We start from the raw sequence: 14,806 nt of genomic DNA on the forward strand, positions 1-14,806 counted from the left end.
CCAAAAGGAAGAACTGCATTCAAATGGGAATAGGGTGTTGCCACGGAAACATAGGTGCCGAGCATAAGGCGCCACTAAACGAATTGTTTAGGGAACAGGACTGTGGTCTAACAGCAGAGGACTGACCGCACCCTGCAACGTGTAAGGATAGACCCGAGCTGGACCTATAGCTCCACCGACCGGTGCTCAACAGCGCCAACGAAAGTACCCGGACTAGAGCCTACCAGTGATGGCTCACTGATAAAAAGACACTGTGGCGAAGAAATCTTGTGTATTGAACTGAATTCCGCTCTCAACTACTTGGTCAAAACTGTTCATTGGTCACATTTTTACGTCAGAAACATTTATGCTATGTAGTGCACTTAATTGCTAGGAACTCAACGAAATGCAATTTCCTATGTGCTGCATTCTGCCAAACACATCAACTGTCCATGATTATATGCCATATGCTAATATTGACAATGCTAATTCTGCGACCGCGCCTGTTTATATGTACCATCATCGATTACGAAAATGAACTTTTGCTATGTAAAAAGGGGCGACTGTAGAAAATTAGAGATATTGATGTACATAAGCAACGTTCATTTCCCTTTCCCCCTCCCCCCCCCTGCGCGCACCATGAATACCGTAAAACATTGACTGCATCCCTCTGTCAGCAAAGGCCTGTGCCCATGCGTACATGACAGCCATTTTAGGCACCCTGGCCTTTTGCCCGCCTAAGATTAGAATCACCGGCTTCCCTTCTGCGTGTATTTGAAACCACCCCCCCCCCCATCTCCTCTTGAAGAGGCATCCTTCGCCTCAGCTGACACAGCCCTCCCCAGCTGCACCTGACTGCCCCCGCTCTCTCATGTACGGGTCATAAGATCTCTCTCTCTATGCGACTCTGCCCTTGTGTCCACTCTGGCTCCCCCCTCCCCCTCCCTTCTCCTCACACGGGCCAGTCATAAACCTTCTTCTGCAAGACCCTGTCCTTGAGAGTCACGGCCGCGCCTGACCAACACCTCCTTTCCTTCCATGAATGCCCCTCTGTTGACAAATCTTCCCTCCGCGCCCGATTGTCCACGCGGCATGAATACCACTCCTTTGATGACCCCTTCCCCCGAGTCCGGCTGACCACACATGTCCGAGGCCATCGCCTAAGCCAGGAGATCCCATTTACTGCCCTTATTGTATGAAGTCACTCCTCTTCAAAGGACCCACTATTGATCCTGGCCACCCCACCCCCTGGGCTATGATCAGGCGCACACATCCTAAACAGTTGACGGAACACTCAGCTGCGTGATTGCCCTCCCCTCTTATCAGCAGATCAAGGGTCCCTATTGTGAACATATGTGGGGTAGGATTGACACGAGGATTATAGGGATGTCTTTTCTTTTGCGTCACACTGTCCTGATTGTAATGTCAAGTGTTTTGTAAGGTATAAAAGAAGGAGTCTCAGCTCACTTGTTAGAGCACCTCCTGAAAGACACCGTGTTTCGTGTCCGAAATGACAGGCTCTCCTCATGAGAAATAAACTCTGTTCTTGATTCCTGCTTCCAGCGCCCGTCTCTTTATTTGGTAACTATTCAACATGGGAACTAAGAGGCGGTTTGCGCCAGCGGCCTGGGCATCGGTAGTAATCTGGGCTCCTGTTTTACAAGTGCAGGGGGAATCAACAACAGGAGTCTCAGAGTCTGGGGTTGAGATTCATCGAATTCCTCTGCATGAGGGGTAAACAGCTGGAACTTGGTCATTGGATAACACATTCATTAGACATTATCGTCTTAAAAGTGTTGATAATACAAGCACAAACTTAGGTTCTGATGTTTTGCTTTCTTCAACAATATACCTGTGTTCTTGCATGATGTGTATGAAATAGTAATGGGTTTGGGTTTTTGGTTCACATCTATGCATTTAATGCTATAGGTGTTGCAATATATAGTGTGCAGCTTCTTCTGAAATCAAAGGCAAGTTTTGCATTGTTATACCTCATGAAATAATGACTAGGACAGGGACGAGGGACTAGAGGTAATAGCCTAATTATTTACAGGTAATCTTCATTACTCTTAGTCATAATCATCCACATTCCAGTCAATATATAAACCCACTTTCTGGTTTCTAGTTCTTTGGTAGAACCAGGGAATACATGAAGATGCTGGAAAAGCTATTTCTTTATATAGAACCAGCTGAGGGTGTGTGGGACTTAAATTTAGCATCCCTGTCTGATTTACTATCTTTGGAGGTGGGTGTCACCTCAAGAAGTAATGACGTGATGAGTAGGATTAGGAATAATGAAAATTACTCGTAAGTTATCGGGCCATTTATTTCCCATGAGCACTTCTGGGCCAAAACATTGTCTTGTATAAAGTTATATGATTTTCTACGATGTCATCATCGGTCCAAAGGCCTGCCATTTTCTGATTACCTCACTATTATGTTATCAGTAGTTTTAAAATCTGAACATTTCTCTTTTTTTATTAGAGGGTGTTGGATAGCATGAAAGTGCAGTGACAATTTTAAAACTCCTGCAACAGTAACAAAGTTCTCAAGTTACCCAAATCTATGTGCGAGGAGCTCACCCAATACATTGCGTTTTCTGTGCATTTTAAGACTAGTAGTCTTGATTTTATATTGGAATCAACAGCAAATACATGCCAACATTTTAGAAAATGATAGTGGGAGATTTTGTTATGTTATGTTATGTTAAATTAAATTTATTAAGCGCACGTACGCCCGTAGGCTTCATGGCGCTGTGGAAGACTGGCAAAACATAACATGTAACAGAAAGAAACGGAGTTAACTAAGGGTAAGCTTGCTTAAAGAGCCAAGTTTTAAAAGCCTGTCTAAAGGCTAACAGATCTTCATGAAGCCATAGCGTCAGTGGCAGAGAGTTCCACAGGGAGGAGGCCAAGAAGTGGAAAAATCCGCCTCCTTGGCGTTCTTTCCTGATCCGAGGCACCACTAACAAGTTCTTTTGACCTGAGCGGAGAGCACGAGAGGGAGTGTAACTGACAAGCAGGCTGCTAATGAATCCAGGGCCCTTGCCTTGTAGAGCCCTGAAGATAATGCATCCCGCTTTAAATGCTGCTCTCTGCGCTACTGGCAGCCAGTGGAGACTGGCCAGTCCCGGTCTGATGGACTGCCACTTAGGAATCTTACAAATCAACCTGGCCGCTTGGTTCTGGACCAGTTGAAGTCTCTTGAGCTGCCCCGCTGGAAGACCCAAATACAAACTATTGGAATAGTCCAGACGGGACAGCACAAGAGCAATGATGACCTGAATCAGAGCAGGGTGGGTTAAAAGGTGGGCGATCTTCTTAATCTTACGAAGTTGGAAAAAACTTGCAGATACCACGGTCCCTACCTGACTTTTGAGCGAAAGATCTTGGTTGAAAGTGATTCCTAGGCTTTTAACTGTTTGGGACTTAGCTGGGGGGGTTCCCATTTCTGGAGGCCAAAAGTGTGGCCCCCAGTACAGTTCACTCTTCCCAGGCAAAATCAATTCAGTTTTGCCTGGGTTGAGTTTCAGGTGATTTAGGCCCATCCATCTCTGAATGTGGACCATGGCCTCCCGAAATTCGGTGGCCGCGCTAGGGGAGTCCAAACAGAAGATCAGTTGCAGATCATCTGCATAATTGAAAATTAAGGCTCTAAACTTTTTTAATGAAAATAGCAGGGGTCGTAAGTACAAATTAAATAAAAGTGGGGACAGGGACGAGCCCTGGGGGACTCCGCATTCGTTTTTGATTTTGGGGGCTGTAAAGGTTCCTAATCTCACTGCCTGGGTGCGTTCCGAGATAAATGACTTCAGCCATCTAAGTGCCGAGCCTCTCAGGCCTGCCTGTTCGACACGGTCGACCAAGATGGTATGGTCGACCGTGTCGAATGCGGCCGACAGGTCAAGAAGTACCAGTGCTTGGGGGATGTCCTTGTCTGCATTGCATCTTAGTACATTCTGGACCGCCAGTGTCACCATCTCAGTAGAATGCCCCGGTCGAAACCCTGCTTGATTGGGCTCCAGGTATTCAGTGGTTTCAACGAAGCTAGAGAGACAGCTAGCAATGTGTGCCTCCAGAATTTTTGAAAGGAATGGCAACAGGGATATCGGGCGATTGTTAGATGGATCGTGAGGATCAAGACCGGGTTTTTTGATCAAGGGAATCAGTAGAGCATGTTTAAACCCTGCAGGTACCTTTCCCTGATCAAGTGAGTCATTAAGCAGAGAAAGGATCCCATGAGGGATGGAGTGCCCTATCTCTGTGAAAATGTGGGGTGGGCAGATGTCGTCGGGTGAGCCAGACTTGACCCGTGCCAGGAGAGTGGAAAAGGTTTTAGGGTCTATAGCAGGAAGGGTGTCTAATGTAGTAGGGTTATTAAAAATATCATCCAAAGGAGACGATTTAGGAGAACTAGCAATGTTGCGTTTTATGGTTACAATTTTCTCTCTGAAGAATTCATTCAGAGAGTTACACAACTTCTGGGTGGGGGCTATTGAGGGAGCTGTCCTATCATCGTCACAGAGCTCATTAACTATGTTAAAAACATCTTTAGTTTTGTTGGAAGAGGTTAAAATTTTTTGGGAAAAGTAGTTGGTTTTGTGTTGGAGCAAGATTTTTTGGAACTCCTTTCTTGCGGTACAGTACACTTTCCTGGCTTGAGGGGAGTAACTTTGTCTCCATTTCCGTTCCTTTTGTCGAACCCCCAGTTTAAGTTCTTGGGAAAACCATTTGTGGGCTTCATTCCCTCTAATATTAGGGACCAGTACCAGGGGGGCTGAGAGGTCAGCTGCGTTGCGTAGCCAATTAGACAGCGCTCTCTCGCCAGTGTCCAGGTCATCGTGCGGTGGTGGTACGGTTTTACTTAAAACATCAATGAATCCCGGAAGGTCCATAAATTTCCATTTGCGGAATTCTTTGCTCTTGCAGGGTCTGGACTTGACATTTCCTCGTATTTCTAGTGTGAAGTAAATGATAAAATGATCCGACCATATACATGGACTGATTACAGGGTTGGGTAGAGATAAGTTATGCGTCCAGATCTGGTCCAGGCTGTGGCCTTTCTGGTGGGTAGGTGCATGAATGTGCTGGTTTAAATTGAGATCTGTAAGCAGGTCTTTTAGTTCAGCAGCTTGAGTGTCTGTGTCTGTGCTGTCGAACCAATAGTTTAGGTCCCCAATAAGGATGATTTTAGAGTAGCTGACTACGTATGAAGCCAGCTGCTCCGCCAGAAGAGAAGGATACTTGGCCATATATTGGGGAGGCCGGTAAATCAGGACCAGGATGAGGGACCCACTTTCAGTGTCAAGATTAATCACCAAGTTCTCGGTGTCCGGAAGGATCAGAGAAGGTAGTTCCCTAACATGAAGGGATTTCAAAATTATAGCTGCTACACCGCCTCCCGCCTTCCCGGGTGTACGGTTGGCTGTCAAAATATAATATTCAGCGGGAAGTGCTACAAGTACATCAGGGAGGGAGTGAGGGGTTAGCCAAGTTTCAGCCAATAAGAGAATGTCAGGTTTTGCCTCCTTCAAGAAAAGAAAAATGTCTATCTGGTTTTTAACCAGAGACCGAGTGTTAAGGTAGTAACAGCGTAAACTGTGCTTTGCAGAGGGTACAGTTTGAGGCTCAGAGATGGATGGTATGGGAGGCTGAGCGTGAGGCACAGGGTTGAGGAAGGGAGAGAGTCCTAGACGTTGAATGCAAGTCAATGTACGTGGAGCTAGTGAGTGCTTGCAGGGACCATGGGGAGTGTGAGGACATAGGTTTAAAAGTTCCAGAGACGAGTACTTGATAAAATGGCCAGGGGGAGTAGGCCCGGGTCCCGGTCGGCCGCGGACGGGCGCAGACGGGCTTAACTCAGGCGCAACTCCGGCGCCTGAGTTAAGAAAAAAAAAGAGTTGAAAAAAAATCAGGGGGATGTGTCTTCCCTGTTGACTTCTCTTCACGTAGAGGAAATTTCAGACATTAGACAGATTTAAAAAAGCAGTTTTTAGCTTAAAAATTAATTGGGAGTCTCCTGCTTGAATCCGGTCTTTTAGCATGTATGACACTACTACAAGTTTGATAAAAAAATTGACTGGATGTGCAACTGCCAGATAGTGGGACATGGAAACTTGGCAGCTCTACCTAAGATTTAGCCAACTTTGACAGGAAGGTAGCTGAGAACCTCCTGTGACCGCATACATGCCAACATTTTAGACTAAGAGCATAAGAGAGTTTGAAAAACTATATTTTCCCCGTTGACTTCTATTGGAGCAGATGCACTTTCAGGAAGTAGACAGCTAAAATAAAGCCATTCTTGGCTTGAAAAACTGGAAGTGTCCCGTCTGACTTGGCTCTGTTGCTATGTATGTGACCAGTCTTTTTTCCACTGATTTTGCTGCTGCTGTTCCTGCATCTGTACTTGCTTCGGTGTCTGTTCAAAACTTTCCATAAACCATACTTTATAAATAGCTGCCAATTTTTCTTCATACCAACACCTGGGTGAAGATCAAGCTTGGCGATGGTGCTCATTTTTCAAGGGATATTCCAACCTATGACAAGGGTGCGTGTTTGACCCTACCCACTTCAACCTTTTTCTTGCAGAACTGCCACCCAGCCTAGCAAAAGTGAATTTTCACACTACTACCGTGCTTGATGTACTCTGATGACTTGGTACTTCTTAGATTAACAAAAATTGGCTTCCAAAGGTTTCTGGAGGCCACAGCCTAATACTCAGACGCCAATGCTATGGCCATAAACTTAGAAAAGTCTAAAACAATGACCCTGGGAAAAACAAAGTGATGCCAAAATCGGTGGTACCTGGGTGGTGATACAATCGAAGAGGTGCAAGAATACAAGTAACTGGGAATTCTTGTGGACAGCAAAGACTCCTTTAAAACACACCTGGAGCTCTTTCGCCAGAAATCAGTCACCCTCACAGTTGCTTTTAAGAGCATCAAAGCAGCCAGAGGATCTTCCAATTATCTACCTCTGTTGAAAATAATCTAGGCAAAATGAATTCCCACCATTGCCTATGGAAGTGAAATCCTCAGGGGTAGAGAAGGTGCTCACCTGGACAAAGTCACCACCAGGCTCTTCAAAGCTGTGCCCTCCATGTCAGCATACTCTCCCCCAGCCCAGCTAGACTTTGAATTTGGCCTAGTCAAACAAGCGTTTACAAGGGAGAGGGCTTTTATTAAACTCTGCTACAAGCTAACGGAGGCCAGCACTGCAACACTATGTTCTCTGCTTTGGAATAAAATGAACGGAAGAGCCCACTCTCCAGCCAGATACTATCTAGAAAGCTCTCTGGCATCACTAGGCCAAACTGATCAATGGGATTTCTTTGGCACCTATCTTACAACTAAGATCACGGTCACCAAATGTGTTAAAGCTCATTTGCTGCGGGTTGACAAAGAGACATTCGCTAAGAGACTGACACTGGCCTTCTATACCAAACTAACACCTAAGCCATACTTGGCCATAGCCACCAAAACACAGTTCAAAACAGCTTTCATGAGGTACTGAATGGGCTGCTTGCCATCACACCACCATCTACCACCATGGAAGCGTGCAAACATGACACAGCTGTGCAGCATATGTTGAAAAGTCCCTGAGACACTGGTCCACCAGGTCTGCGTTTACAAAGCAACCATGGAAGAGCGGAAAAGCATTCTGTGGCCTGCCTGGAACCAGTGGGGCTGCGCCGCTGCAGGCCAGCAATTCTAGCCTGTTTCAATGGGATGGACATACATCTGCATGCTCACAAAATATCTGGTTAGGCTGGTCCAGAAAACTTTAAGCACATTGCAGTCCTGACTACCGCAGAAAGCAGAATATCAGAATAAGTACCTCGCGTTATCAGTGCAGCAGTGAATAGTAGCAGCCTGGAGCAGCACATGGACAGCTGAGATCAATTGGTCGGGTAGCCTCAAAATGATTTACAGACTCTTAGCACCTAGGGACTTTAAAGCGTTATCTTTTAAAACTATCTTTTTTTAATCTACTTCTTCTGTAGTCTTTTAAATAATGGCACTTCATGGAAAGGTTTTAACTATGTGCACTTAACAAAACAAACTTGAAACTACATGGCTGCCAAGCTTCCCAGGTCATGTGTAACTAAATAGGCCAGTCATGTTTTTCCTTCGAATTCTGGAACTTGCAGACTAATTTGAGCAGTATTAAAGTGCGACTACAATTGCCAGAATTCTAATTATATTTCTAGTCATACATGAACCTGAAAATGTTACCAGCTTTGTTCCGGAACAAAACTGAACTCGTTTTTAATTTATCCCAGATGTACTCACATATGCGACTTTAATCGTTTTTGTTTACATTATAAAGGGATTCATAATTTTAAACAGTGAATACTGAAATATTAGAAAAAAACAGTGTAAACAAGTTTAGGGTTTTCTCAGTTCAGACGCCCCTTTACTTTGAAAGTGCCACTGTTTTAAGATGGCCGTCCAGTTAGTTTTGCCCGGCCCTTCGTTACTGGGGCTTCCTGGAGTGCTTTCTCATCCGGGTTGTAGGTGTCAGCTTCCGGTGAGGCTTCGGCACATTACTTCTTGCATCGCAGTTGCTTTCTTCCTGCAGCATGACCGGGGGGAATCAACTGGAAAACGCCAACCCGCTCATCTACCAGCGCCAGGGCGATAGGCCGCTCACTGCCCGCGAACAGGACGAGGACCTGCCGGACCAGATAGACGAGCGAGAGATCTTCGATATCCTTTGATGCCGCCTGTAGGATCAGGGGTGCGTGGGAGCCTTCGCATCATTCCGATGCACCTAAGGAGTTTGCACGCTCCTGGTAGAGGTGGGATAGCCTGCAGATTAAGAGGGAGAGTTTAGCCAAAAGCCTGGCTTTGCTGTATGAGCCGGCACACGAGCCGGCAACATTTTTGGCACGTGCCTCGTGCAACAAATATCATAAAAATGTGATTAACTTTGCAAACTCAAAAAAGTGTTCTTTAAAATACAGAAATATTTCAACTTTAAAGCATTATATTATAGATGGATTGAGTGGCATTTCTTCGTAAAGAACAAAAAGACGAATTGGTAGTCAAGTTCACCCTATGTGTTCCTTTGACTTTTAATGGAGAAAAATATAGTTACAATAAAACAAGTGAGGTTTTTGATCGCCACGCACAGTGAAGTAATGTATTTCAAAGTGTTTTCAAACGTAATGATAATGGCAAAGCGGCTTAGGTGAATACGTTAATATCTAGGATCACATAGTATGTCTAGATGGGAAAGTAGGATTTTTCCAAGGTTTCCTGGTTGTGCAGTCCAGCCTCTGGATGGATATCAATTTCTCCTGTTTAAGGTTAATCCTTTTGGAAGCGACTTCACTAGATTGGTTTATGGAATTTCAGACACTAAAATTAAGTTTAAACAAAAATACTTTCTAGAAAACGGCGAGGGTGGGTGACAGAAACCACATGAAGACTCGGCTCATGTTTAATCTTCCAGTGAAGTCTTAAGTTACTTGTACAAGCATTCTGTCTAGTAATATGTAAATGTTGTTATAATGTAAAGTGCGCTGATATCATTTGGTGAAGCAGCTCTACAGAAAAACACAGTATAAATAAATACATTGCATACCTCCTGCTGAGCCGTACTACCCATTTGGCTGGAGCCTGTGGTTTGAGCTGCCAGTTTATCGCGCACCTCTAACTCTTGGGTGAAGTGATCATTGCTGGGTGACCGTTTGATATATACATTTAGCCTTATCTGTTCCCTCGTTAAGAGATAAACGTAGGATGTAAAGGTGGCGAGCCCAACGAGAAGCTTTTGAAACATTGTTTTTGCTCAAGGGTTGCACTGTTGCTCAAATCTTTGATGCACTATGAACATAGTGGTGGTTCTGTAAACTGTCAATATACTGCACTTAGTTCCCATAATCCATTTGTTAGTGCTACTTATTTCTTTTTAATATTTACAGAGAAAACAAATAGGAGCTTTTTCGGGAAATTGAATGTTTTGTGCATGGCTACCAAATGGTTTCATGTAATTTCACAATATTCTATATTTGAGCTTATAACTCATTGACATTTTTTTTTTTTTTAAGTTTTTGAAAACCTTTATTGTGCATAGTAAGCATACAGATACGGGCCTACAACCATACAGGCCGGCCTCGAAAGCAATCCGTAGCACAAAAAGTAAGGATAGGCCATCTCAGCGGTCCCTAAGAAAACCCAAACGATAAGTGTCCAAGGCATGTGAAATGAACAGGACCGCTAGGCTGAGGAGAAGTGAGGTTAATTTTTAAAAGTTTTGTAGGTAAGAAGGATCAGATGCATTCAATCCACCAGGAGCAATTGGCAGGCAACGAACCTGCGAGTTAGCAACAATACGAAGAAGAGACATGATATGCGACAAAGAATAACAATCATCAGAATATTTGCAAAATAAACAGTACATATTGGCCATCGCCCGCCCACGGACTCAGTACACCCGAATCCACTAAAATGACAGTATCAACAGCGGATAGAATAGGTATCACTACCCCAAGGCACCTGAAAACCCAAAGGGAAAGAAAGAAAAAGGAAGAAAGAGGAGATGAGAAAAAAGGGCCCATAGAAACTGAAACTAAGTCCCTACCCCCCACCCCCCACCCTGCACGTCTGCCGAGGCTACGGCCGACCCCCCCCCTAGCAACGTGCCTGTCGCCCACAAACCGAACCCGAAATTTAGAACAGAGAAGGGAAGAAAAGAAAAGCAGGAAAAAAGAGAAGAAAAGAGAAAAAAACCTGTTACACATAAGACCGGGGGAGGGCCATCGGATATTTCTAAGACTACCATCACATATCACTCCGGCCGCCCGATCCCAAACCCCGCGACCAATACAATACCAATATTCACTATCTCCGGCAGTCCATCAGTGTCCCAGCAGTGCAAGCAAAAACAGTCCGACCATATGAAGAGACAACCTCATCCCTCCCCTCTGCGGTGCGAAGCAACGACATAGTCCAGCCTCACGGTAGACATCTTGGGGGAGGCGAGCGAGCAAAGTGACCACATCCGAGCGGGGGGGTGTCCATCAAAGTACATCCAACACACAGCCGTGTTGATAACCACAGTACAGGAGGATGTAGCGCCCTTTAGTGAACCACCAGGATCGACAAGCCAAGTCAGTAGAAACCATTCCAGGATAGATGAGCAAGTCGTGTCAATAACCCCGCGAGGAGTCGCCAAACGTGGCACCCGGGTATCGTTCCTCAGCCACATTGCATCTCCAGAGATTTCAAACCTCCTCGAAGGAGTAACAGCTGGCACTTCAGCAGGATTAGGGTCTCGCACCCCAGGTGTGTCAGTAGCAACCGGAGAGGAGGGAAGGAAAGTAGAAGCCGGGTGTGGCACAATGTCCTGCTCCCGGAGGTGTTCAAGCAAGGATGTCGTCGATAGAATCTCATCCAGCCGATCCCCCAGTTCGCGGCCAGCAATACCAAAAGCTTCTCTTAAAGTACATAGGGCTACCAGGATGTCGCCAAGCAGTACCGGTTTATCGGGGAGAAAGGACATAGTATATCCACTGGGCAAATGGTCGCAGTACTGACCCGGGATATGGCCGCCATCCCCCTCCACAGTCAGCTGGTCCCTTAGCCGATATATATACCATGGCACCGCCCGACCGAGGGGACAGGGGAGGCAGACTCCATGGCCACTCAGTGCCGATGCAGTGTGGGCAGACGTCCGCGGTTTCAGGAGCAGCCCGGGAGCCGCCGTCCCGGGAGAGAAAGGCAAGCTGCAAAAATGGCGATCGGCACTACTCGCCAAGAAACAAAGTAGCAAGGAAGTCGTCCCCGGACTAAGGATGAAATACAATGTTGCCTCTGCGGCGGCGGCGCCCAAAGCCAGCAAAGCGATAGAGCAGGATCCAGGGGGCAAGACGCGCTTGCCACGCGTAGTTGGTCGATTCCGATCTGCCAGGAATGGCGGCCGTCGTTGTGGACAGGGCCGGTCAGCGGGAGAACAAAGAGCCGGCACAGCCGCGCAGCGTCAGGAGGAGGCAGAGGCGTCTCAGCACTTTCACAGCCGGGATCGGGCAGAGGAGCACATCGGCAGGTCCGGGTTCGCCTCCCGTTTCCACTACCGCCACTCGTGTGCAGGATGAGGTACAGGATGAGGCGGAAAACGGGAGAAAGGCGAGATGGTCGGCGGAGCCGAGAGATCAGGTTCATCATGGTTTCGAGCTAGGCTCCTCCTCCCTCATTGACATTTTAAAGCTTCAGGTCAGTTCCCCTGACCCAAGACCTCTACCCCTAGAATGCACTGGTAAATTCTCTGGGCTGGAACATGCTGTCCCTGATGACATGGCGTTATTTGGTAACCTTATTCTATGTCAGGACAGGAGGCTCCGATTTATGCTTTCTCATTTCTTTAATGAAATGCTCAGCAGCCAATAAAATTAACCAAAAAACTACATTTCCCATGAACACCAGGGAATGACCATAGAGAGTAACGTATAAAAGGTCCTAACATTAGTCCTTCTTCCTCTTTCTTTGCTGCTCCGCAGCCAGTTAAGTGCTTTATATCTTTCTGCTTATGACCTCCAGCTCGTCTTTGATCTTTCATCCCCAGCTGACTCTCTCCCTAAGTTTTGTTCCACTCTTGTTTTCATTTCCCAGTGGATGAGCTTCAATCACTTGAAGCTCAATCCCGATAAGACAAAGCTCGTCCTCACTGGTGGCTCGTCTAATCCCTGGTCCTCAGCTCACTTGCACCTTTCTTTTGGCCCTCCCCTGTTTCCTCTGTCCGGACCTTGGGCATCAAGATCAGCAATGATCTGTCCATGCATGCCCAAATCAGTTCCGTCGTGTCTTCTTGTTTTTCTTCCCTCCGTTTAATCCGTAAGATCTCCCGGTTCTTTTCTGTGGATGCTCTTAAAACCATTATCACGGCCCTCATTACATCCCGCCTGGATTATGGAAACTGCTTGTACGTAGGTATTCCTGCCTACGAAACTCGCCGTCTCCAGGCCATCCAGAACCAGGCGGCCCGCCTTATTCTTCGTCTCCCCAAATTTTCCCACATCACCCCTGCCCTCAAAACCCTCCATTGGCTCCCGGTTCATTTCAGGTCTCATTTCAAACTAGCTTGCTTGGCCTTTCGGGCGCACGCTCGCTCTGCCCCGTTTTTCATCAACTCACTTATCTCTTCTCACGCCCCCAGCCGTACCCTCCGCTCTTCTTCACTTTCTCTCCTTCACGTCCCCCGCTTCCGCAAATCTCGCACCGGGGGCACCCGATTCTCTCTGCTGGCCCCCCAGATTTGGAACAATCTCCCTCTTTCCATTCGCTCTATCCCTATTTTTTTCTCACTTTCGTAAAGCTCTTAAAACTTTTCTTTTCCTTCAGGCATTCCCCGGCTAATCTCCTTGGGTTTCCTCTGTAGATTCTGATGTGCTCCTCAGCGCCAGGAAGCCGCTTGGCCGCAGTGCGCTTTAGAAATTTCTTTTTCATTTCATATTGCTACTTGCTTACTGTTTTGCTTTGTTGAATTGTTTGTATATCGCGCCTTGCCATTGCGCGTTGTATTCCGCGTCTTTGGAGCTCGGTCTCCGTCTCTTCGCGTGTGTCTTTGCTTCGCTGTCGGTGCGCAGCTTGCATTTTGCTCGGAGCGTGTGTCTCACCTCCGTTGTTGGTCCGGGCGCTTCCTAGCTGCTCGCGGACTTTTGTGGAGCGGGAGCAGGGGTTTCCGTCTTGTTAGGGGAGCGCGAGCGCTCTCGAGACGGTCTTTGGCTGACAGGCGGCGGTCGCGCATGTGCGCTGCCTTCTTTCTGGTTTCTGGGGTTTCCTCAGCGCTGGTTGAGTGATGACGGTCGTTTTTGGCGTCCCTGCCAACAGCCTGTCTCCAAATATTTAACCCCGTCAGACACTGGAGTCTGGTGAAGGCTTCGGTTGCAACATTGTCGCATAGGCTCTGCCTAGAGTGTTTTGAGCTGCGCAGGCTTTGGCTCCCTCCACGCTTGAACTCTTTTGAAGTCAGGTTTGTTCCTGCTTCTTTTCAAAGCCTGCTTTGGGGTTATAACACTCCCCCTTGACTTGTGTTTTGACACTCCATATTGCTGTGGTCGTCTTGTGGGCATTAAATTCCTACCCTTGTGTAGAATGGCTGATTACTACGACGCAGATGACGACTATTACTATGATGATGAGGAGGAAGGCTCCTTGGAACATAACTTGGTGGAGCAATTAGATAAAGGTGTGCAACAGTCGGTTAACAAAGCACTGGTTCGTGCAATTAACCCTCTAAAGCGTCATTTAAATCTCTATGCACAGCAACAGGGTTGGCTGCCTGCTTCTAAGAAAAATGCAAAGTCTCCTGTTAATCCTCATAAGACTGACTTTCAGCGACTGGCTAAAACATTGGCGGCTGCGCCTTCCACTGCTTCTACATTGCATGATACCGAGTCAGACAACGCTCAGTCTTCCGCTTCTTCGGACCATGCTTCTCCTCCCCCGAAAAAGCGTGTCTGTAAGGAGCATTTTGTGGACGCCCCAGAACGCCCTCCTGTACTCAATTTTGAACCCGCGGATATTGTTCATCCAAATTCTTCATCATGGCTACCTTCGCCTGCTGTGGCCGCCTATATTCAGGCGCACATTAGGCAACCTTTTGAGGCATCGGTTCGTGCTAGGTTGCGTTCAGAGTGCCCGAGGCCTGATCTATCTGACCATTTGGCCGAGACTCCGGAGGTTGACCCCATGATGGTCACGTATTTGAAAAAATATGCAACGGACCCGAAGAAGGGCCTTGACAGATCTTGGCGGTCCTGTCAAGATAAATTGCTGGACCTACTTGGACCTCTCACCAAGATTTTGGATCTGGGCTTTAAGGCG

At 46.8% G+C, this 14,806-nt stretch overlaps 1 protein-coding gene across 1 annotated transcript in view; it reads left to right on the plus strand.

The window, feature by feature from the left end:
- Positions 1-8,483: 8,483 nt before the first annotated feature.
- Positions 8,484-14,806, plus strand: part of CIAO2B (cytosolic iron-sulfur assembly component 2B) — a 72,325-nt gene continuing 66,002 nt past the window's right edge. The window contains exon 1 of the mRNA XM_086925478.1: positions 8,484-8,686. Coding sequence (XP_086781604.1) covers positions 8,560-8,686 — 127 coding nt within the window. The 5' untranslated portion in view covers positions 8,484-8,559. The remainder of the gene's footprint in view (positions 8,687-14,806) is intronic.

This window comes from Lissotriton vulgaris, chromosome 6 (genome assembly GCF_964263255.1).
Source record: "Lissotriton vulgaris chromosome 6, aLisVul1.2, whole genome shotgun sequence".
Taxonomy (NCBI): Eukaryota; Metazoa; Chordata; class Amphibia; order Caudata; family Salamandridae; genus Lissotriton; species Lissotriton vulgaris.